Here is a 23018-nt window from a genome sequence, read left to right on the forward strand (position 1 = left end):
GGCTCACTCTCCTTGTGAAGGGTGTCAATGATTGTCTTCTGGACAACTGTCAGATCAGCAGTCTTCCCCATGATTGTGTAGCCTAGTGACCAAACTGAGAGACTATTTTGAAGACTCAGAAAACATTTGAGTTGATTCGCTGATTGGCATGTCACCATATTCTAATTTGTTGACATAATGAATTGGTGGGGTTTTGTTAAATGTGTGCCAAAATTATCACAATTAAAAGAACCAAAGACTTAAACTTCAGTCTGTGTGCACTGAATTTAATACACAAGTTTCACAATTTGAGTTGAATTACTGAAATAAATTAAGTTTTCCGTGACATTATAATTTATTGAGATGCACTTTTATTTCTACCGAGGAAGAACTGAAAGAAGGTGAATCCATCTCCTCTGGTCAAGCAAAGGTAATGCCACGCTATAACTGTGAAGTCAGTTCACTCTGATATATCCCAGATCTCCCTGGACTTCCGCAGACATCAGGCAGCCATAACAAAGGATTACTGGAATATTTTATTGTTTAGAAATAAAGACATAAACCAGTGTAAACCCAATACAGGATGTGTAACAAGACAAAGACAAACATTCACAGGCCTTCTACCTACTGACAGACATTGCTCTGCGTTTCTGAGAATTACGTTTGTGATAATTACTTAGATTTTATGAGTAATAGTGTGAGAATATTATGCTAAAATTTACAGGTCACAATGGATACCAAAAGCAATATTCCAAATACACATAATGTATTTCATGATAAAACTGCTTATATGAAGCTGATTCAAAGATGCTGGATTGAAGACAAAATCTACGCACAGAACAATGAAAGAAAATTCCTACATCTATCAATGTCTAACACATTTATTAATGCTTCTATACCTAATGTTACCATGATGAATAAATGTAAGCATATAGTCATTTTCAGCTATGGATACATGTTACAAAATACCCTTGCATAGCCACTGTATATAAAAATCAAAAATGTTCCCAATAACAGAAGCTACTTTGAGCTAGAAGGTGACTGGGGGAGATGCCAAGTCGTCTGAACTCAGCTACAAGCTAATCTACCGTCCGGGGTCACCATTTACTGATTAACACATCACAGACATTAACACAAATTAATAATATTCATATGTGCAAAAACATTGCAGTCTGCAGCCACAGACTGTAACCTAGTGATGATGATAGAAAAGTTATTCTACTTCTCTGAACAGGAGCATGGATCTTCACCAAATGACAAAAATGATTTCCTAACACCCATGATTTTCATTTCTTCACTGAGCACTTTCTGGTTCAATGCAAGACGAGATCAGTTGACAGCATTTGTGGCATAATGTTGATTACCACCAAAATGTTCTGGTTTTCTTAAAAAAAAAAAAAAAAAGCAGCACAAATCAAGGTATGTCAGGCACCTACAATGGAAGTGAATGGATATATTTTTAAAGGATTTTAAATGTGAAGCTTCTAATTTTATGAAAGCACTTTAATATTTCTGTGGAAACCGGTGTATTGTTTGAGCTGTAAAGCTATTTACATTTTTTTTTTTGCCAATTTAGGGGTTAAACTGTAAAATGGGATATAACTTCACAGAGAAAGTTTGTGATTTTTTTTCACATTGAAATCATGTTAACGTCGTCCGGTGATGCTATTGAAAGCAATAAAGTAAGTATTTGAACTTTAACAGACTGGCCCAATTCACTTCCATTCTAAGTGCCTCAACTATAAAGATGCATTTACATTACCAAAATTTTAGACAAATTTTGAGACAAAAAAAAAAAGTGGTTTGTTGTGTGTTGTTAGTGTTGTGGTGTTTTATGAAGAGTTGTTAAAGAAGTATTTTTTTAAACCGTGCAGCTTTTGTTCGTGGCGTATTTGTGTGCCAAACTTAATGTTCTTAAATCTTTTAATGGGGAAACTAAATTCCTAATCGCATGGATTCCTGTTGAAAAAATGGTAAATGTGATGGCACCTTAACCCAAGTATTTGCTTCTTTTTTTTTTTTTTTTTTTAAGTAAACAAGTGACAAGTCCTTTAATTTGAAGTCAGACCCCCATGATGCTTGAAACAGTCCATAAAATCATTCAAATCTACTTGATTTCACATCTAAACCAATGTTATCAAGTATATACAACAATTAGCATTTGATTGACTGAAAGAGAATATTAATCAACGATTGCATCATGTTTTGGGACACTGTGTATAAAGGAAGACTTGAAAGATTTCACTTTGTTAGATAAAATGGTGTAGAATTGCTTGCTTTTTTTTTTACAACTAATTTAGTTATAGTCTGAATAAAAACTTGTCATTTTTATTTCGCACAGTACAACGAAATTAAAGTGAAAATGCCGGCTTCTTACATTCAGTACGTTTCTAGGTAATTCCCATTTCAAAAAAGTGCTCTTACGTAACTCCCGTGTTTATCATGCACGCCGCATTCAAATCTCAGGTATATCAGTAGACAATAACACTACTGAGAAATTCACAGTATTAAAAAGGCCAGCAGATAATCGCCGAAAGTGCAAATCAGATTGGAGGTGACACACAGCGTTGGGTTGCCAGGACAGCTGGGCAGCCTCGTCGAGGGAAGGGCGTCTCAAAGTCATACTGCTGCCTCCAGAGAGGAGACTTACGTCACACAGCGACAAACAGGAGACCGGGACAACGGAATGGGCTACTGTGACGGAGTGTGTTTCTCTGGAGTAGGTTTGGGAGGAGCATAGTTAGAGAAGGGTTGATTCTCAAGCTGAAATGTACTGGGGAGGGGGATCCTTCGGTGGAATGGCGACTGTCTCCTCGTAGGGTGGAAGTAGTACCTGAAAGTAAAGCAGTAACATTAGTAAATGCTTTCCGTATTTCTGTTGTATTTCCCTATGTTCTTAGATTAAACAAGACACAATATTTAGCCATTAGCACACATGCTAAAGACACGTTAGCAATGTTTGTCTTGAAGCTTACTGCTAACTGAATACTGTGCAGATTATCCTATGAACTGCAAACTATCTCAAAATATAGTATATGAAACAGAACATATTATGCAAAATAAAAAGTTAAAAAAAAAATTCATATGACTTTGTCACGTTCATCTTGGAAATAAAATAAAATGTTACTCTGCATTTTATAATCCAATTTTGTGTAGAAATGTCTCAATCAACATAATGAGTCAAGAAGTCATGTCTGATTTGTCCCACTGGACATAATGGGTCAAGTTAACAGTATTGCATTGTGGGATACATTATTCTAGTCAGCTGCTGCATATTTTGGCAAATGTGGCAGGTCATCCATACAGAGCCCTGCATATTCAGATTGAAAAAAACAAAAAAACAATATCATGTTGGAACAAAAAGGCCACAAACTGAGAATTAATTTTCCACAACTTATTCATTTGTTCCCTCATTTTTAGTTAAATCACGATTTAATTAACTTAAAACAAGGGAACAATTTAGTACAGTGTGGCCATGACTTAATTCAAATAAGGAAATAAATTAATACAATGTGGCCACGTAATCAAATCTAGGGACCAAACTGATCAAATGTGACCATGAATTAATAAGTTGTGCAAGAAAATTCTTAATTTGTGGTCATGACTATTTTTTTCTTTTTCATGTCATGTTCGGGGGCTCTGTACATCTGTGTATTTCTTAAAGAAAATGAACAATCTGTACATACTTATTAAATATCCTGGATATAATATTATTTTGTTAATATATTGAATCAGATGTTATTTTAGTTCAAGTTAAAATTTTGTGGGTTTTTTTTTCATATATAACTTTTTTTATTATTAAGTTTTAGTTTTAGTTGTTTTAGTGCTTCAAGATAAACTTAATGAAAATTAGAAATGTTGAATTGGCAACTAGCTGAAATAAATTAAGTTGTTGATGTTGTTAATTTTAACAGTAATAATGACCCTGGCATAGTATACATGGTATATACTGAAGATATAATAAAAGTAGCATGGAAGTATGTATTCTGAGAATAGTCATTGATCTATGGTGCTCAAGCAGAAGAAGCAGGTTCGAATCCTGCCTGCATCACGCCCAAAATTCCATCTTTCTCTCTTCATAATTTCCTAATTTCTTACTGTTTCCATATGTAAAAATACACTTAAAAAAATAAATGTAATTGTTGCTTCTAGCAATCTGTAAACCATGGCTGTGTCAGACATAAAGCTAAAGTAAAAAAAAAAAAAGTATTTTAAGCCACTCTTGGTAAGAGGTCTCCTAAATGCCTTCACCTAAAATGTAAATGGTGTCTGTCACTGGACAGAAAAAGTCATCCTGCCTATACAGAAACACCAACCAAAAACATTCTGTTATGAAAAGGTGAGCTAATTAGTAATATGGTCATGAATGCCCTGAGGGGATCACATTCTCAGCTCAGGATGCATTAAATGTAATTCTTCATACATGTGAGTTGTCAGTGACTGGAGGGCTTTGAGAGTCAACAGAGAAGCAGGACGGGATTACGTCAGACAGCCAGACAGTGGCGGGATTAGAGGCAGTAGAGGAACACAGCACATTGTCCTCTCTAATGCCCTTCATAAACACTGACTCAACAATACACAGGACATGAGGAGACCGTCATCAAGATCTGTGCATCCCCTATAGCTGTGCAAAGATAAACTCTATAGCAGACTACATGAGACTGTTTTCATGACTGAATCAGGTGTTGGGCCAGGAACCAAACCGGATGATTTTCATTATATTTAGTTTGGTTAATGGTACTTAAACACTTGCATTCTTTTGCTGACATATGCATCATGACCAGTTTAGCCTGATTTGTGAACGAATGACTTGTGTGGATCAATTCTTTTCAGTGAATCGACTGAGAAGGCTTACGAATGTGTCTTGAGATCAATGGTCTAACTCACTGAATTAGCCTTTCAGATACTACTCAATTCACATTTCACTCACTGATCCATGATTCTGAATCTGATTGTCCAAATCATAATAAAAGTATCCCTAATTACACAACCATTCAAAATGTTTGGAGTGAGTCTGTAAGTTTTTTTATGTGTGTGTGTTTTAAAGAAGTCTCTTATGCTCACCAAGAATGCATTTATTTGATCAAAAATACATTATTTTAAAATGTAATTTATTCCCGTGATGGCAAAACTGAATTTTTAGCTTTTACTCCAGTCTTTTATTTTTAAGTACTGTTGGATACAGTTGTGCTGCTTTATATTTTCTCTGGAAACTATGATACATTTTTCCAAGATTCTGGTAAAATAAGGGGAAAAAAGTTCAAAAGAACCGCATTTAGTTTATGTGTGGTCATTATGGAGACATCTGCAAATGTGAGTGTAAAGAAACAAGACTCCATTTAACAGTGAACGTACAAATAAACCTCTGACTTACTGTAGTGTCATTTGTGGTGACATAAACCAGGACCTCTGTAGTGCTTCTTCCACTGACGTATCTGTAGCAGTTCCACACACAGGCAATAAGGTAAGCCTAAAGAAAAAAAGAGAAAGAACAGTAGTTGATGCTAAATAAAACACCACCATAAATCATGTGCATATGGTTTAAACAATAAATATAATGAGTCAAAGATACAGTGCCTTGTCTACACTATTTAATTTCCAGATGGCAAAAAAATTATAACAAGAACATATGGGACAAATAACATAAACATTAAGATTTTTTCATTTAAAATAAAAGTTTGTTTAAATTACTCACACAGTGAAAGTATGAGGTAAGGTGTATGTTTAATATGCTATAACTGGTCACCTTGCTTTTTTTCTTCTTCATTTATAATCATAACCTTTTATCTTTTTGCATTTATGTTAGAGAAATATTTCACCCAAAAATGCAAAATGAATACAATGCTATGGTCGGTTCCATAAACTGCTTAGACTAGTCTTAATATTTTGACACCTCTTTTTTTTTTCTGCAAGACTGGTCATAATTGTTTACATGAATACATTTACATGATAGACTGATCTGCTTTGAATCTGAAAAGTAAGAGTGCTAGTCAGTCTTAACGTGGTGACTATGTTTATGCAACTGGCCCATGACTAATATAAAAAAAAAAAAATGTCAAACTAATATCTGGTTTTACTGTTCAAGAAATTCACTCCTTTAGTAAAATTGACAGTAAGAACTATGTTTTCAACACATTTACCTCTAAATTCAATGATAATGATCATTCTTAGAGGCATTCAGCTTGATTTAGACAGATCGCAATGCAATAAACAACCTATTAGACCGTCATGCATGTAACAGCAAGGGAAGCAAGCAAAGAGGTTAATTTTAGCACACTGTGTTTATCCCAGCAGAGTAATCTGCCTCTCTCTAATGCGTGCATGCTGTCATAAAGCGATCTGTATCACATCTATAGTCAGGCTTCTAGAAGGACAACAGTGTTTGTCTGAAGCAGTCATATTCACAGTCATCTTGCAGGCTACTGTGCATCACATCTAGCTTTAGCGAACCAAAAATGATCTGGCAGATCACAATAAAGGGAAAGCAGTACAGTTGTTTTGCTATACCTTAAAGGCTAAGATGCATCCAACAAAGAGAAGCACTGCTAATACTAGGCACATGTTGTTTGTGGACATCAAGTCCTCTTTATATGGAAAGGTCCCAGGCTGTTAAAACATAAAGACACATCAAGTCAAAAACAGAATTATACTTTGCAATATCAGATCTGCAATAGTCAGATCAGATCCTTACCAGCTGCTGAAGATAGTCCTGTATAGTGTTGGGGTAAACGACAACACTTATCGCTACCAGTGTGTTAAGAGCAAAGTCAAAGATCTGGTAGCAGAAGAAAGGAATGATCCATGCAGCATGTTGCTGAAAGAAAAGAAAGAAATCATTTTACTATGCAGCACAAACTGATGGATTAAGCATTTGCATTTATTAATTTAGCGGAATCGTCATAAATAGTCTTATTTAATGAGTTTCAAAGCATCCTTTAAGCCCAAAGGAATGTTCTGTTTTATTAGCTCACCCCTGCATTTGAGTTCAACGCAAGAAAGAAAGTCTCATGGTGATGGTGGGTAAATAATGACAAAACTTTCATTTTTAGGTGAATAACCCATTTAACAAGCAAGTTGCCAAACCTTATATGCACCGTAGGTCGCCATCCCACAAATCAAAATCATCAGCAATGAGATTGCAGCAGCGATACACATGTCTGTGGAGGAAAGACACGCGACATCAGATCTGCACAATATTGATGTACAATCTAGAAAAAGAAAAGGCTAGATAGTGACATATGAGCCGGTAACATTGCCTGCCTAAGTTAAAATTCTAGTAGTTCAGCCTAGTGCTCACAAGACGTCACAGGCACCATGAACTAGTTACCTGACCTTCTATCTACAGCGCTGTGTTTCCAAAACAGCCGCCAGACTCTCATTCTTTCCAAAACACAGGCATATCTCATATATTATTGAGAAATACAAACAAAGCAGCATGCAAAGAAGCTTTACAGATAATATAACAGCCTGGTAAGCACACAGTGGAGGAGAACAAGTGAACTAACTCCTGTAGTTTTCAGAAGAGAGATTGTTTGAACAGGAAGATTTCTGGCCTTAGTTTATAATTTCCCTTTTTTTTTTTAGAGTGTGTCATATTATCACTAACATCCCGAAAAACTATTACACACTTACTCTCTGACACTTTTGATTGGGAGGCTGTAACCTTATCAAATTATTATGAGCTGCTCATGCTCTCAATACTGTAAGTACATTGAGCTAGTGGCGCTGGTCTTTGAAACAGAGCCCCCTCCAGTTAATCCACTGCATATGTTAAAGGACACTCCACCGTACTCTGTCTACTTCAGCGCCTATTACAAAACAGGCTTCATATAACAGAGGACAGATGCAAAGCTGCCCAGACCAATTACAAGGAATCATAGTTTAAATCCTGCTGATGAGAGACAGTTTTAATCAAAGTCACCGGAGCCAGAATCTATAGCTGCACAGACAGCAGCGCTGATATCACCAGGAAATACGATAGCAGCCTTTGAGCTATTGCTGAACTTAAAAAATTGATGATGACTTGTTTGCTCATACTGGAATTTAATAACTATGGGGGATTATATGACTCAAACGTACTTGCATCGTCCATGACATCCAGATCCGTGCCGAGTTCGGAGCTGGTGAGGTGGTAGTGGTACTGGACTGGGTCATTGAGAGCCGACAACAGGATTAACAAAACCACTGCATTGATCAGCTGAAAAGGACAGAGATTACTTATAATATATATATATAAATTGGGTGAAAACAAACAACATCAATTGAAAAGTTTTGAAATAAATTGATCAGATTAAAGTTTACTGTTCAGTTTTTCATTAATATCTTGTGTGAAGTATTAACATACAGTCTGAAGTATGTGCATAATATATTATAATATATGCCACATTAACATATTAAAATTCTGTCTCTCTCTCTCTCTCTCTCTCTATATATATATATATATAATTAAATATATTTACAATAAAATTAAAAAAATATATAACATATATATTTAGAAATTATATATAATACTAAACCTGCTGAAAAGTTTTGACTTTCCAGACCAAACCAAAATAGTCCCATCAGCCTTATTACGCTGTTAGCTCTACATATTAAACTTTTTGTGATGTTTTGTTTTTACTTTCCAGACCAAAATAGTATAGTCAGATTTGTTTTGTCTCTGATAATGTTTTGTCTGTGACTGCACTTTCCTTTCTGTGTCAATAAACATCACTGTAGGTTTTAGGTTAATGAATTCTGCTGTTCCTCGCAGTGCAGAAGAAACTGGAGGTGACCAGAATATTCGCTGCTGTTTATTTATATCTCCTATATTTGTTTGCTAAGACAAAATGTCCTTTAGTAACAGTTTCGGCATAAGATTACTTTTCTATTTATACCAGGTAAAAGGGTTCTGGTTTCTAAAATAAGCCTCAGCTTTTAGATTAAGACTAGGTGGAAGTATGACATCATCGGAGTAACAATGGTAACATTTAGTAGTTAAATTATTTAATGCGTCTCAGATTTTCTCTTTAATTCTGTATTGATGTTCTGGCAACAGTGTTGTCTATGGCACAAGCACGATTTCCAAGACAATATTATTGGGCATCATATAGATGTGTGCAGAATTTTGAACATCAAACCTTTAGGATGCTCAAAAATGCTGTCTAGATAGGTAACACACAAGATTTTTTAGGATGCTCAAAGATGCTGTCTAGATAGGTTCAATTAGAATTCTACTAATACAATTATTACTTACTAACGTTAATCATATTCATAATAGTTTTTGTTGGATATAAAAATAAACAGAATGGCTATAAATATATATATATGTTATTTAATATAAGAGTTGTATTGACTCACCATATACCAGATGCCCAGGATAATGGTGCCCGTCCGTACATGACAGCACAGGCAGCAGCTGGTCGTGTACCATCTGTCCCACGGAGAAATCATTGTTCCGTCCAAAAACAGCACGAGCTAGTTCATGTATGCCTTTTTAGCTCGAAGCAATATTATTATTTTTTATTAATATAAATCGATGGATTTTGAGAGCTACAGCTCACCGTCGCAGCATTCGGTCGCCGTTAAATCCCGAGTTGTTTCCGTTTCCCGTTACCGTCCCGTCGTTCCCCAGCGCTGCATTAATCCAGCTCATCTCCGCACCACGTGACCGGAGGGGGATTTAGCGTGACGTCATGTGCCCGCTGGTGCAGCTCGCTGTGCATATTTATTTTTGAGGGGGATGTAAAACATTTAAGAAGATACAGTTGTGACCTTTTGAGACAACAATATTGTCATACTACTGTCACAGTGAAATCTCGGTTTATCTGTAAAATGTAAACAGAAAAGTAAACATTAAACAAAAAAATAATATATTAAACACTTAAAATACAAAACATTTTGCCTGACAAATATTGTAAATAATAAATTGTATTAAACTGATAACAGTTTAAACATATTAACAAACATAAATATATAAATAAAATAAACTTGCCCCAACCTGAAGATATATGATATTAAGTTTAAGCTTCTTTGCTTAAACTAGACATGGCTGTCTAGGAAAAACAACTGATATTTTATTAAGATCTCCCTTTTTTTTTTTAGTTTATCTTAATTTATGATCTACATCATACACCTGTTTAAATCTTTATAGTGACAAACTATCCATAGTGACAGGAGTTACACGTGGATATGAAAAACATAAGTAAAACCAGAGCAAACATGTCTTCAGACTTATTCTCCCTTGGTTACAAAAGTGTTCATGTAATCTTCAGGGTTGATGAGGACACAGGAGGAGAGCAGATGGCCCATACCAATGAGACTGTGTCTGTTTTTTTTTTTTTTTTTTTGTGTGTGTGTGTGTCTTCAGGGTTGATGAGGACACAGGCGGCGTGCAGCTTCTTGACAGCATCAGGGGATTTAAAAATCTCAGCCAATGTAAGTTAGTTTAACAGCAGCAAAACAACATGGTGACTGTACAAAGAGTGAAATGTTCTCAGGTTCACCTGGAACTCAGACTTTTGCAATACTCAGCTATACGTATTTATAGAAATATATATATAAAAATTGCAATATTTTTGTCCTCAAGGTGTTTTTTGTATTCCTTTTTAGTTATGTTTATTTGCATTATATATATCACTATATATATTATATATATATATATATATATATATATATATATATATATATATTAGTTGTACAGCACTTTGACAACTTCTGTCGATTTCTGTCAATTTTTAATACTAAAATTATTGTACTATTCCATTTAAAAGTTTAGGGTCAGTTTATTTGCTGTTTATTTGTTTTAAAGAAATCATTACTTCTGTTCAGTAAGGATGCATTTATTCAAAAGTGACAGTAATAGTTAGTAGGGGAAAAAACTATTTTAAAAAAAATGCTGTTCTTTTGAACTTTCATAATCATTTATGTGCATCAAAGAATACTGAAAAAAAGGATTTTCTGTTTCCACAAAAATATGAAGTAGCACAACTGTTATCAACACTGATAATAAGAAATGTTTCTTGACTAGCAAATCACCATATTAGAGTGATTTCTGAAGTATTGTGTGCCAGTGAATTATCTTTTCAATCACAGACTTGGTGAGAGTAAGAGACTTCTTTCAAAAACATGCAAAATGTTACCAACCCAAAACTTTTGAATGCTGGAATATATTGGTAGGCAAACCCTCCCAGATGACTACTTTATTAAAATCAAGTTGACAAATATTTGACAACTGCCTTAAATACAGATAACTATAATTATTGTGATTAACAATACCTAATTGTATCAATTAACTAATGAATAACTATAACAAATGAAAAACTATATTTGTCAGGTATAGCATAACTACCACAGAGGATGGTTGCTAAAAAAAATCCTTATCCCTTTGGGGGAAAAAAGCATAAAACAATGAAAAAGGATTAATGTGCAAGAGAGGTTAGTCTCTGTACATGTGACACAAGACTTATTGTCAGGATGCAGCAAAATCAATACAAACAATTCATTTAGTATATTTTTCTAGTGCATGTTTGGTGTTTAATATCAGATTAGAAAAAAAGAAGAAATACTACAAACAATAAAATAATAAAAAAAGATTAGCATTTTCCTATATTAGTTCTTGCAAAGCAATAAATGAGGAGTGTAAAATGACAGTTAGAAATGTTGTCAAGCCAAATATTGCTGGATAAATAAAGTCTTCTGTGTAAATTAAACAGAAGCCAATAAAAATTCAGTATGAGAACAAAAGAAAAAATTACTAATTGCAATTCAACATGCAAATATTACGACTAGACTGTGGGTTATATTTATGTTCAATCAATGTAAGTTTAAACAGCAAACTTAAGACTGTTGCCTGAATTATTCACAGAAGTATATTTTTGCTAAGATTTAATAAAAAAAAAAAACAAAAAAAAATCGAAAGGCTCAGAGCCCAACCAGCATTTTATTTTTATTTAACAAATCAACAGCTCTAAGCTCAAATAGCAATCTTCTTTTATTTAACAAATCAACATAGAAATATTGCATTTACAAGTAAACATGATCATTCTTAATTCCATAAACTGGTAGAAATACATTGTTTGAGTAACCTCTAGAATGCTAAACTATAAGGCAGGCATCCGATGAGTGCCTCAGAAACACATGATCTACTGAAATTTACAAAACGACCATGGGCAAAACAACACAAAGTCAACCCAAATATGAATATGCATTTAAAATCCCCCCTCTCAAACCCACCCCACATCCATTCATCATCATCATCTATCATTCATTAAAGCCTATTTACAGTGAGTGGTACTTGCACGAGTGGACAGAGAATCAGGGCGCTGTTCATCACTATGAATGGTTATTAAATTCATGCAAGTGCAACACTAACATCAATCAAATCTGAAATGAAATAAAATGCCAAACCTGTTAAAAAAAGACTTCAAAAAGAGGAAGAGAACAGAAAGCATACACTACGAAGTATAGATTAAGGCAACAGATTCCTGATACTGATACTGTTTTAGTGTCATGGAATTAAAGCTGCGCTAATCATAATCAAAATCCCGATCAAAATCATATAAGCCTACTAACTTGCTCAGTCAAAACAAACAAGAACAAAAATTAAATGTTCACATTATGCAAGAAAAAAAAAAGGGTAAATAGACATGGTATTTTACAACCTTCAGCACAGTGCAATTATAAAGAGTTTCACCATAGAAAAAAAGCCCTTATAGTTCTATACATATGGCGTGGCTTTTTCTACTTTAATTTGCAGGAAATAAAGCATTGGATTCAACTAGCAGTTGATTAAAAAGGGAAGAGTCATTACTCATCTCTAAGATCCACATACCCAATTATATGGGTAATGTATATATAATAAGGACGGAAGAAAAGCTCTAAGAAAATAGGTTTAGCATTAAAAACAATTCTCTGTAATATAACCGTTCTCTGGTTTTCCAACACAGCGATTACAGGATTACAGTAATTCACCTCTTACTGCTCAAGCTGATGTCACAGAAGTACTGCTGGAGGAGACGCCGGCTCGCAGGGTCTCTCTGTTGTTTCTTGTGGTTTCTGAGGGTATTTTGGGACTGCTGGACTGCAAAGTGCAATTTAGCAGTAATAAAGTGTCACAGGAACAGTAATTGATGGAACGAAGGTAGATCCTTAAAATTTCCCAAATTAAATTCAACACTCCAACTTGACAATGATCGTGAATGTTTTGCTCCACTTAAAGCATGTCTGATATCAAGGATGATAAGTATTCCTCAGCAAACCTCAGTGTAGCTTAATAGTGCACATACATAGTGTTCCAGCCAACAGAATGCTCACCGTTACTCTAGATTTCTTTTTTTTTCCTTGCGCTGAGCTCTTCCAACCCAGTTTTGTTTCTATTTTTGATTTTTTTTTTTTTTATTTTTTTTTTTTTTTAAAGCACAGTAAATTTATTCAGTATAAAATTCTGTACTGTGAAATTATTGCATAATCACATTTGCATAAGCTATCCTGGATGTTTTTCATGGTTCATGTTTCTCTCCTGGCCTTTTTCTTCTGAACTTGCTTCGGTGGTTCCCAATTCTGATCAGATTTCTCTGTGGGAGCACAAAAAAAAAAAAAAAATAGGATTTTATTCAGTATGATTTTTATTAATTATATTATTATCATATTATTATTTTTATGATATACAGCAGGGTTCCAGAGTCAACTCTGAACATCTTGGATCTAAAATGTTCTTTAAACCTGTAAATAAAGTTTCAGGATTTTTGCGGGGGAAAAAAATAGTGATATTCTGAAAGTTTCATCAAAATGATGTTGAAAATATTCTCTGTAATGGGAAAATGGTATTAAAATAAATGAAAAAAAAAAAAAAAAAAAAGTGTAAAATACAAAATTTTTACCCAGTCAAATGCATTAGGTCACATATATACTATCGCTGTTAATCATTCTCACCAGGGTTATTATAATTAACTAAAACTATAACCATAAACATTTTTGTTATTTAAAATAAACGTTAATTGAAAAAAAAATGCAATATAAAAACCTTTAAACTTATTTTATTTCAGCAAGTTGATAAAACAACATTTCTCAATTTTCATTTCGTTTAACTTGAAGTACTAAAATAAATCAATTAAATTAAAACTAATAAATTACAATATGGATGGATGGACGGACTTCATCCTTGACCCACTCACTTTGTGAAGACTGTGGAGGGATGTTTTGCTTGGATCCCTCATCCTTTGGAACATGAGGAGGATGAGGCTTGACAGTCACAATCTTCTCTGCAGGAGCAGAACCTACTTGAGTCACCTGGAAGAGAAACGTAGAATTTACACATGGAAATCATTTGTTATGTCTATACTTCGTTCATTAAAACGTGATTGTTACCTCAGCGGCTGAACCGACTTCCTCTGGTCTCTTCTTTTTCTTTCTCCTTTTGGATTTCCCAACTCCTGCAGGGTCTGCCTTGTCATTGTCACCATTTGATTCCTGCAACCAGAACAAATATTGAAATCTACTAATAGTCTTGTTGATTTAAACTATAAAACTATAATTGAATGCGTGCTTTTTTTTTTTTTTTTTTCATACCAAAAGTGTCTTGGAAATTGGAATCTCTTTCAAAACAGGGGCATCTCCTTTAGGATCTTCATAATTCTCCCATAACTCAGTTGGAGCATTCCAGTCTGAGGAGTCCCCAGTGGGAAGACCATCTGAAATCATGAGGACACTGGTTATATGTTATGTTATGTTAAAAGAGTACAAAGACTGCGGTCGCACATGCTATAAAATGGAGTATACTTTTCTGTACTAGTACACAAGCAAAGTATACTTTGGGATTTAATCAAATAAATGCAGATTTGCTCAGCATAAGGGACTTTTCAAAAAATCTTACCGACCACAATCTTTTGAATGCAACCCTCTACATTGCGAGTAAATCCCTCGCATATTCGACTAAATGTTACTCTGGGTGACTAAATGTTTTTGACGCACCGTAAACTCTAGCAACTCGCCGTCGCTTTGCTGATAGCGCTGTTTCTCACACATGCAAAGAGAGAGCGAGAGAGTCTTACATATCACGCTGAATCGACGTGCTACATGTAAACCATATCCTTTGTTGTATTTTCATATAGAATATATAGAGTTCATTTAGAATTATTCAGCTTTTAAGAACAAGCAGAAGATATGCCGGTTTCTCTAGTAGTGGGCGGAGCTAATGCGCTCATTGGCTGGCGCTGACCTATTACCGTCCCTATTTTGATTTCAGCAAATCAGTTCGAGGCAACGCAGACAACGTGATTAATATTCATGAACCCAGCAGCTCATCAATCCTTAGTGCACTGTATATTGTTAGTAGTAGTAGTAGTATAATCTATTACTATTATCTTTTTTTTTTTTTTTTTTTTTTACAGAAACCCAATGGTTAACAATATCTTTAGCATGACCACCAGTCCTGAATTCAATTAAAATGACAAATATGCATTCATACATTATTACCATGTCTAATCACTAAAGTTCTATCGTAATGAATAATAATTAAATAGTGCTTAATTATCGTAATATAATAATAATATGATTAACTGATTAAGAAGCTAAGATTTAAGAAGCTTTGCCATTTTACAAAGATAAGCTGATTTGGTGAAAAAAAAAAAAAAAAAGATTGTTTTTTTTTTTTGTGTGTATGTAGTATTTTATTATTGTGGCTAATATAAAAAAAATTTACTAGCCAATGGCGAATATATCGCCAAGGTGTGCGTAGAGGGTTGGGATGGTAGTGCATTTTGGATTCAAATGTTTATTTAGCAAATACAGAGTCTATATAGGTTTTAATCTTACTTAAGCTGGACCATTCACTGATGCGTCCACTGTCCCATTGGCTGCTATCACTGTTAGATTTAGTCCCAGTCTCTCCACCTGTGAAAATACATGGGAAAAGATAAAGTTATGTTTCTAGTGCTTATTAGCATACAAGAACAAAATGATTTGCTCCTCACAAGAATGACAGCCTAATGAAAATTCAAAATAAGTACCTGATGGGTTCGGTCTGAGCATGTTCACTGGTTTCGGTTCTGCCTTAATTCTACCATCCAAACCAGTCCACGGCCCTGTCAAAAAAAAAAGACAGCACATAAATATAAAGCTCTGTGAGAGATGAGTTGTTAAAATGCTTAACATCTTAACATAAAACTAAGTAAGGAGAAATAACTCAACTCAAATTTCACTGGAAGTACCATCTGATTACTACATGTAACAAGAAAGCTTATTGTAAAGCTAAAAACCCTTAAAAGCAGCCATAATTGTTCAACTCTCAACTCTGAATTATTACCCTCTGGTTCTTGTTTCCAGGTGGAGTTCTCACGGTTCTTGTGCGCAGGGGTCTTTTTCCCAACAGACAACTTCTTATTGTTTAAAGCATTTGTCTGGGTTGACTTTACAGGAATCTCTGTCCATCCTCCACCATTTACAGAGTTCACATCATTACAGTTAGATGTCACTAAAAGAAAAGGGTGAAATTTGTAAAGTACATTCTGTCACATCATTAGTTTCAAAAGTTTTAGAAAGGTAAGATGTTTTTGAAAGAAGTCTCTTTTGCTTGCAAAGGCTGCATTTATTTGATCAAAAATACAGCCCAAATGAAGTTTTTGAAAGGTGAGATGTTTTTGAAAGAAGTCTCTTTTGCTTGCAAATGCTGATTTTTGGAATATTATTCACAAATATTAATACTGTCAGCATCATTACTCCAGTCTTCAGTGTCACATGATCCTTCAGAAATCATTCAGATATGCTAATTTGCTGCTTAAGAAACATTTCTCATTATCACTGTTGAAAACAGCTGCTTAATATTTCTATGAAACCCGTGATTTTCTTTTCTTTTTTTACAGTATTCCTCCTTTTTTTAACACTGTAAAAGTCTCTAGTGTCACTTTTGATCAATTTATTTAAATCATCATTGATTAGTAGAAGTAATTTATTTCATTTAAATTAATTATATTATCTTACTGTACCACAACTTTTGAACTAAAGTGTACATGAATCTACGCCCCCAATAAAAATTCAAATGTCTATCATTTATAAATCGTATGAAATGTATAACACTTACGGGGCAGACTTGGCCTAATGGTTAGAGAGTCGGACTTGTAACCCAAAGGTCGTGGGTTCGAGTCTCGATTGTAGGTGGGGGGAGTGATTGACCGGCGCTCTCTTCCACCTTCAATACCACGACTGAGGTGAGACCCTTGAGCAAGGCACCGAACTTGGCACGCCAACTGCTCCCCGGGCGCCACAGCACAAATGGCTGCACACTGCTCCGGGTGTGTGTTCACTATTCACTGCTGTGTGTGCGCACTTGGATGCACACACAGTATGGGTCACCATACTTGGCCACACGTCACTCACGTTAAATATCACTTTTAGTTGCCAATTAAGTGTTCTATTGTATTTAAATATTTAAGTACACTCTGCAAAATTCTAGAGTTTTTCATAAAGAAAAGGTGGAACATTCACAGATTTGATGAAAACTGTAATTTTACCTGGGGCTATAATGACATCACCCTTCGAGGCCTTGGCACGTGATGACTCTACAATAAATCAAAGGAAGAGTGCTCTAATGACTAACACTAGCAAACATCTTAAAGGAAATCCTTGTGAATTCACATTTTCTTGGATGCCATGAGCATAGTCCTTTGCAGAAATGCGTTCAAAAAAAGAACTCAGTATAGGAAATACATACCTTTGTTTTTTTTGGTGCCAGCTGGGGCTGTAACCGCAGGTTGCTCTACCTTCTGGCTGGTGCGATCTCCACCCACAGGGCTCCCAGAGCTGTCACCAGGGCCCTTCTCTTTTTTGCGCTGCTGACGTTTTTCTCGATTACTGACCTTGGTTTCCCAAGCACCTGCTAAACACAGTCATACTGAAAGTGCATCTTGTACGAGCAGCTCGTATGAATTTCTGATGTTTTGCATTTCAACCACCGAGACTCATTACTAATAAACAGCCTTCCCACTGAAAATGTGAAGTTGCCACCACAGTTTGGTAACCCAGTTTCATACCTTCATCAGGTTCCTTGCCATCGGTGGAGGAAACAACTTGGGTTGGCTTCACCTCTGGTTTTGGTTTCTTTTTGTTTTTCTTGGTCTACGCAGGAGCCAAAAATACTAATTTAGAACTTCCTGACAAGTCAGAAACAAAGTAACTTTCATACTCTCACGCTTACTACAAGAACAAAGTGCCACTGCAGACAGTAAGAAAGATATCAAGATATCTAAAAGTACTTATTGAGCCTTGTAAAAACTACACCTAAAGTGTGAAGCCTTGGGACAAAGTACAGCAAGTATATTTGCTGTATCTGCATTATCAAATTACAGGCCGATACTGACACCCGACCTCTCAATCACTGTTTAGAGACTGAACCAAGGCTGATTCAAACCTTCATAGCACTACTGCGCAAAAGAGTCAAATGTACATTCCAAACCTGTCTATACAAGTAATTTTAATGTGCCCTACAATTGGAGTCAGAAATATCACAATTATGGGTTACGAGCACTGAATGATGACCAAAGCAAAGTCATATTTACAAGCGGGAAACTGATTCCAGATGACACCTGAGCTGCGACTTTGGACAGGGCATGTAGACTGGGATTTCATAAAATCATAAACATCCATAAATCATATAAATAATTCCATAATATAGTTATGATCTATATTAAGGAAGTCAGAGAGCGGAAAGCAAGTCTATAGTGCACTTTTTGTCTGCTGAATCCATTTGACTAATTTCACTTGCAAAATATTGAGAGAAGCCCAAAAGGATTTTTAATAGTTTAGCAAGAGATTTGCATGTTCACGGTTCTCTGATGGTCACATGACATGTAGTAAAACAAATCATGCATTTCATTTGCTTTTGTAAGTGTTTTATCACTAAGTATGAGTTACAACACTAATACTTAGTCTTTGTTTTTTATTTTTTGGTTTCACTTTAATAGTTTTCATTTTTTTTTTTTGATGATTGTTAATGATAAATCATACAGCAAGTCGAGTGGAAAGTTAAATTAATGTTAAAGAGCAAATATCTCCCAATATGTCCGAAGACAACATAACTGCAGCATGTGCTTACTGCTTATAATAAAGTTATCGCCTCTTGTTATCATTCTTGGTATGAACAGGCCTTTATTCACTCAACTTTTAAGGTTTGCGTCACATTCAGTTGTGATATCGTGTAAATAAGTGATAGAAATTAGTATTTTACATCATTTTAAATTCAGATGTAGTTATTACAAAAATAGTTTCGCTTTATGCCACTTCCATGTTTCTGAGTTGAGTCTGTTATTGTTCACACATCTGACTATAAGTTTTCCAATCAGATCATTGCATACTTATGTTCATTGTTGTTAGCAAACAATCCAAAATCTCTAAAAATCTGCTCTGCTCTTCAGAAAAGCAAACCACTCTTACTAAAATGCACCACAGCTCTCAAAAAAGCCTTAGTTACTAGTTATTGTTACTATAAATATATAAACATAAACACACTTCCTCAACGAAACCAGCATGAGTACAAGCTGGACCCACCTTTGTATCAGCAGGTGTCTGTGCAGGCGCAGGCGCTGCTGCAGGAGCAGGTTTCTTTGTGTCCTTGATGACTTTGATTTCCTCCTGAGGTTCAGACACGGTCTGTCCATTCGCCTGGGCCTTCTGCTGCGGGAACATGACAGTTACCAACAACCACAAACTCCACATTTCCTTCCTCTATCAACTGACACTACTTAAAAACTCCCCTCGGGCCTCGAAAACTGTCACTGCGGCGGCTCCTTTATAGTGTAGACTCACAAAAGGTGGTGTTTAGCCAAAACGAAACTTGTGTTGAGTTAAGCGCTCTGCTAGACTGCGCTACGTGGCTCTCCTGTAGTCTTCGTGGCGGTATTATTACTATAACGTTACTCAAAATCAAATAACAACGTCAGATTTGTTTTTTTTTATCCTTAAGTTGGTGTGATGAGATGTGGTATTGAATTAGTTTTTTTTGGTAGGTAATTTCTTTATTTATGGATTGTGTTTAGTTGGTTTGTTTGACAGGTTAGCATGTTAGCAGCTAACGTTACTCTTGCAAATCTCTATCAGATTCAAATCAGTCGAATATGATTTATAGAAAGACAATGTAACTCAAAACCTAGTAAGCAGTTTACCTAGATCTCATTATTGGGTGGCACATAAGTGTCCAAAAAGGCTGTGTAGGAAGACAGCTGACTTAGTTTTGAATCACAGTCATTAGCAGGAGGAGATCTCCATCACAGGCCGCTTACCTTCTCGGCTGCTTTCTTTTTGTTCTTCTTTTTCGGTTCGCTCGGCTCGGTCTTGACCGTCTTCGGTGGCAGGGCGGCCTTCACCGGGGTCTCGGCAGCGGCGGGGCTGGGTCTCACAGGAACGGGCGCAGCTCGGCGCTTCCTCCGTCCACAGGCCGCGAGCAGCACCAGCACAGTCAGCCCGAGCAGCGCCGCGCTCAGAATCAGCCACGACGGGTACTGCTCCGGCTTTATCCCCAGATCAAGCCCCAGCTCGGCCCGGAGGAAGTCCGAGCCGGAGGACAGCAGCCCGCGGATACGGTCGGACACGTATTCGGCTCGCCGTGTGGCCAAAGCTCGCCAGTCCTGGTCCATTTTAATCAGGCGGACAAGAACCGCACGCAGAGAGAGAGAGTGAGCTGCTGCTGGCAGCGGGAGAGAGTGAATGGCAGGAGGGAGTGGCTTTAATATTTCTCGCCTTTTACATGATGGCTGCGTCTTAAAACATATCGATCTGACTACCTAGACAACACTTTTGTGCGTCTAAGCAGGGCGCAGCATTTTTGGACATCAAAAGGAGGAAATAAATCTAAGGAATATATCCTCAATTGTTTGATCATTTTTATCCATAAATAAAAAAGCTTCCGGGCTCACTTCCTATTATCTCACTTTTTTTTTTTTTTTGATAAAGGTAGACTTCTGAAAAAAAAAAATTGTAATAAAAATGTGACAGATTCTTGAAACAATATGAGATTTATTTTGAATATTCTATTGATTAGTTTGCTTTCCTTAGCTTGTTTTCGTTTATTAATTAATTACTTCATTGTTTTTTTTTTTTTTTTTTTTTTTTTTTTTTTCTCACCCATAATTTTATTGAGGTTTATTTTATTTATTTGTTTATAAGGGCTTGTGTTTGCCCTTTTTTTGTTAACATAATTTTTTTTTTTTTTTAATTTTATTGCATTTAATAACCTTATCAGTCAATTGCCAAATTATGATATTATTTCAGTTTTAACCCACCAGAAATTGCTTCAGTAATTGGTTCTGACTGTATTTTAAATAAAATCACTAAACAAATAAACACGTAGGCTAGTACCTAATCCATTTATTCAGCCTGGGTTTGTCATAAATCAACAATGACGCTGATTTAAGTCTCACTAGCCTTAGCTACAGAATAACATTATTATTATTATTATTATTATTATTATTATTATTATTATAATTTGCTTTAACTTTAAAAGGTTTTTTTATAATTTGCTTTACGATTCATAAATGTTTTTGATTCCTTTAAAAGGGTTAATTTAAAAGGGCAAGAGTCATTCATGCAGGACTACAGGATTCAGTTCAGGAAAAAAACTGTCAAGAGTAGACTAGGCTATATTTTAATGAAATGTACATTTAGGGCCATGCTTATGGGGGTGCAACTGGTGCGACCGCACAGGGCCCCACAGAGATCAGACCGAGGGGGACCCCACTCCCTACCTCACACCGGGCCCCGGGTCAGCTAAGGACAGCCCTGTACACACTTACAACAATTATTTACGGAACTCAAAGCATCACATGTAACTGAGATCCAGTATATATCTAATTTATCAATTCTGAAACCCTGAATGGTTTATAAATTTTGACCAATAAGTGGCGCTGTTACCAAATTTATGTGGTGTGGTCAGTGTGAGGTGACAATTTATACTGTCAGGGAACACAGACTCGATGGCGCAGGTGAGTAATATTAATGAAGGAACATATACAGGTCCTTCTCAAAAAATTAGCATATTGTGATAAAAGTTCATTATTTTCCATAATGTAATGATAAAAATTAAACTTTCATATATTTTAGATTCATTGCACACCAACTGAAATATTTCAGGTCTTTTATTGTTTTAATACTGATGATTTTGGCATACAGCTCATGAAAACCCAAAATTCCTATCTCAAAAAATTAGCATATCATGAAAAGGTTCTCTAAACGAGCTATTAACCTAATCATCTGAATCAACTAATTAAACTCTAAACAGCTGCAAAAGATTCCTGAGGCTTTTTAAAAACTCCCAGCCTGGTTCATTACTCAAAACCGCAATCATGGGTAAGACTGCCGACCTGACTGCTGTCCAGAAGGCCATCATTGACACCCTCAAGCGAGAGGGTAAGACACAGAAAGAAATTTCTGAACGAATAGGCTGGTTCCCAGAGTGCTGTATCAAGGCACCTCAGTGGGAAGTCTGTGGGAAGGAAAAAGTGTGGCAAAAAAAACGCTGCACAACGAGAAGAGGTGACCGGACCCTGAGGAAGATTGTGGAGAAGGACCGATTCCAGACCTTGGGGGACCTGCGGAAGCAGTGGACTGAGTCTGGAGTAGAAACATCCAGAGCCACCGTGCACAGGCGTGTGCTTTTGAACCAGAAACAGCGGCAGAAGCGCCTGACCTGGGCTACAGAGAAGCAGCACTGGTCAGTGGTCCAAAGTACTTTTTTCGGATGAAAGCAAATTTTGCATGTCATTCGGAAATCAAGGTGCCAGAGTCAGGTGCCAGGGGAGAAGGAAAATGCCAAAATGCCTGAAGTCCAGTGTCAAGTACCCACAGTCAGTGATGGTCTGGGGTGCCATGTCAGCTGCTGGTGTTGGTCCACTGTGTTTTTATCAAGGGCAGGGTCAATGCAGCTAGCTATCAGGAGATTTGGAGCACTTCATGCTTCCATCTGCTGAAAAGCTTTATGGAGATGAAGATTTCGTTTTTCAGCACGACCTGGCACCTGCTCACAGTGCCAAAACCACTGGTAAATGGTTTACTGACCATGGTATTACTAACCAGAA

At 36.0% G+C, this 23018-nt stretch overlaps 2 protein-coding genes across 5 annotated transcripts; both read right to left on the minus strand.

Annotated features, from left to right (window-relative positions):
- Window positions 1-2293: 2293 nt before the first annotated feature.
- LOC109100235 (lysosomal-associated transmembrane protein 4B-like) lies at window positions 2294-9613 on the minus strand. The gene is made up of 7 exons (XM_042776884.1): window positions 9319-9613; window positions 8059-8176; window positions 7063-7136; window positions 6671-6793; window positions 6487-6585; window positions 5354-5449; window positions 2294-2812 (listed from the first exon to the last, which is right to left on the minus strand). The coding sequence occupies exons 1-7, from the start codon at window positions 9409-9411 to the stop codon at window positions 2738-2740; spliced, it is 678 nt and encodes a 225-aa protein (XP_042632818.1). The 5' UTR covers window positions 9412-9613; the 3' UTR covers window positions 2294-2737.
- A 2267-nt stretch (window positions 9614-11880) lies between these two features.
- On the minus strand, window positions 11881-20673 carry LOC109099963 (protein LYRIC-like). 4 transcript variants are annotated; one of them, XM_042776882.1, is made up of 12 exons: window positions 20229-20673; window positions 19498-19620; window positions 17985-18069; window positions 17666-17830; window positions 17466-17513; window positions 16262-16429; window positions 15966-16040; window positions 15772-15849; window positions 14527-14648; window positions 14326-14427; window positions 14133-14247; window positions 11881-13532 (listed from the first exon to the last, which is right to left on the minus strand). In XM_042776882.1, the coding sequence occupies exons 1-12, from the start codon at window positions 20580-20582 to the stop codon at window positions 13465-13467; spliced, it is 1503 nt and encodes a 500-aa protein (XP_042632816.1). In that variant the 5' UTR covers window positions 20583-20673; the 3' UTR covers window positions 11881-13464. The 4 variants fall into 4 exon arrangements, with proteins under 4 accessions (XP_042632816.1, XP_042632815.1, XP_042632814.1 ...); XM_042776881.1 differs by having other exon boundaries at window positions 17666-17827; window positions 19498-19623; XM_042776880.1 differs by having other exon boundaries at window positions 19498-19623.
- Between the last annotated feature and the right edge of the window lie 2345 nt (window positions 20674-23018).

This window comes from Cyprinus carpio, chromosome A19 (assembly GCF_018340385.1).
Source record: "Cyprinus carpio isolate SPL01 chromosome A19, ASM1834038v1, whole genome shotgun sequence".
NCBI lineage: Eukaryota > Metazoa > Chordata > Actinopteri > Cypriniformes > Cyprinidae > Cyprinus > Cyprinus carpio.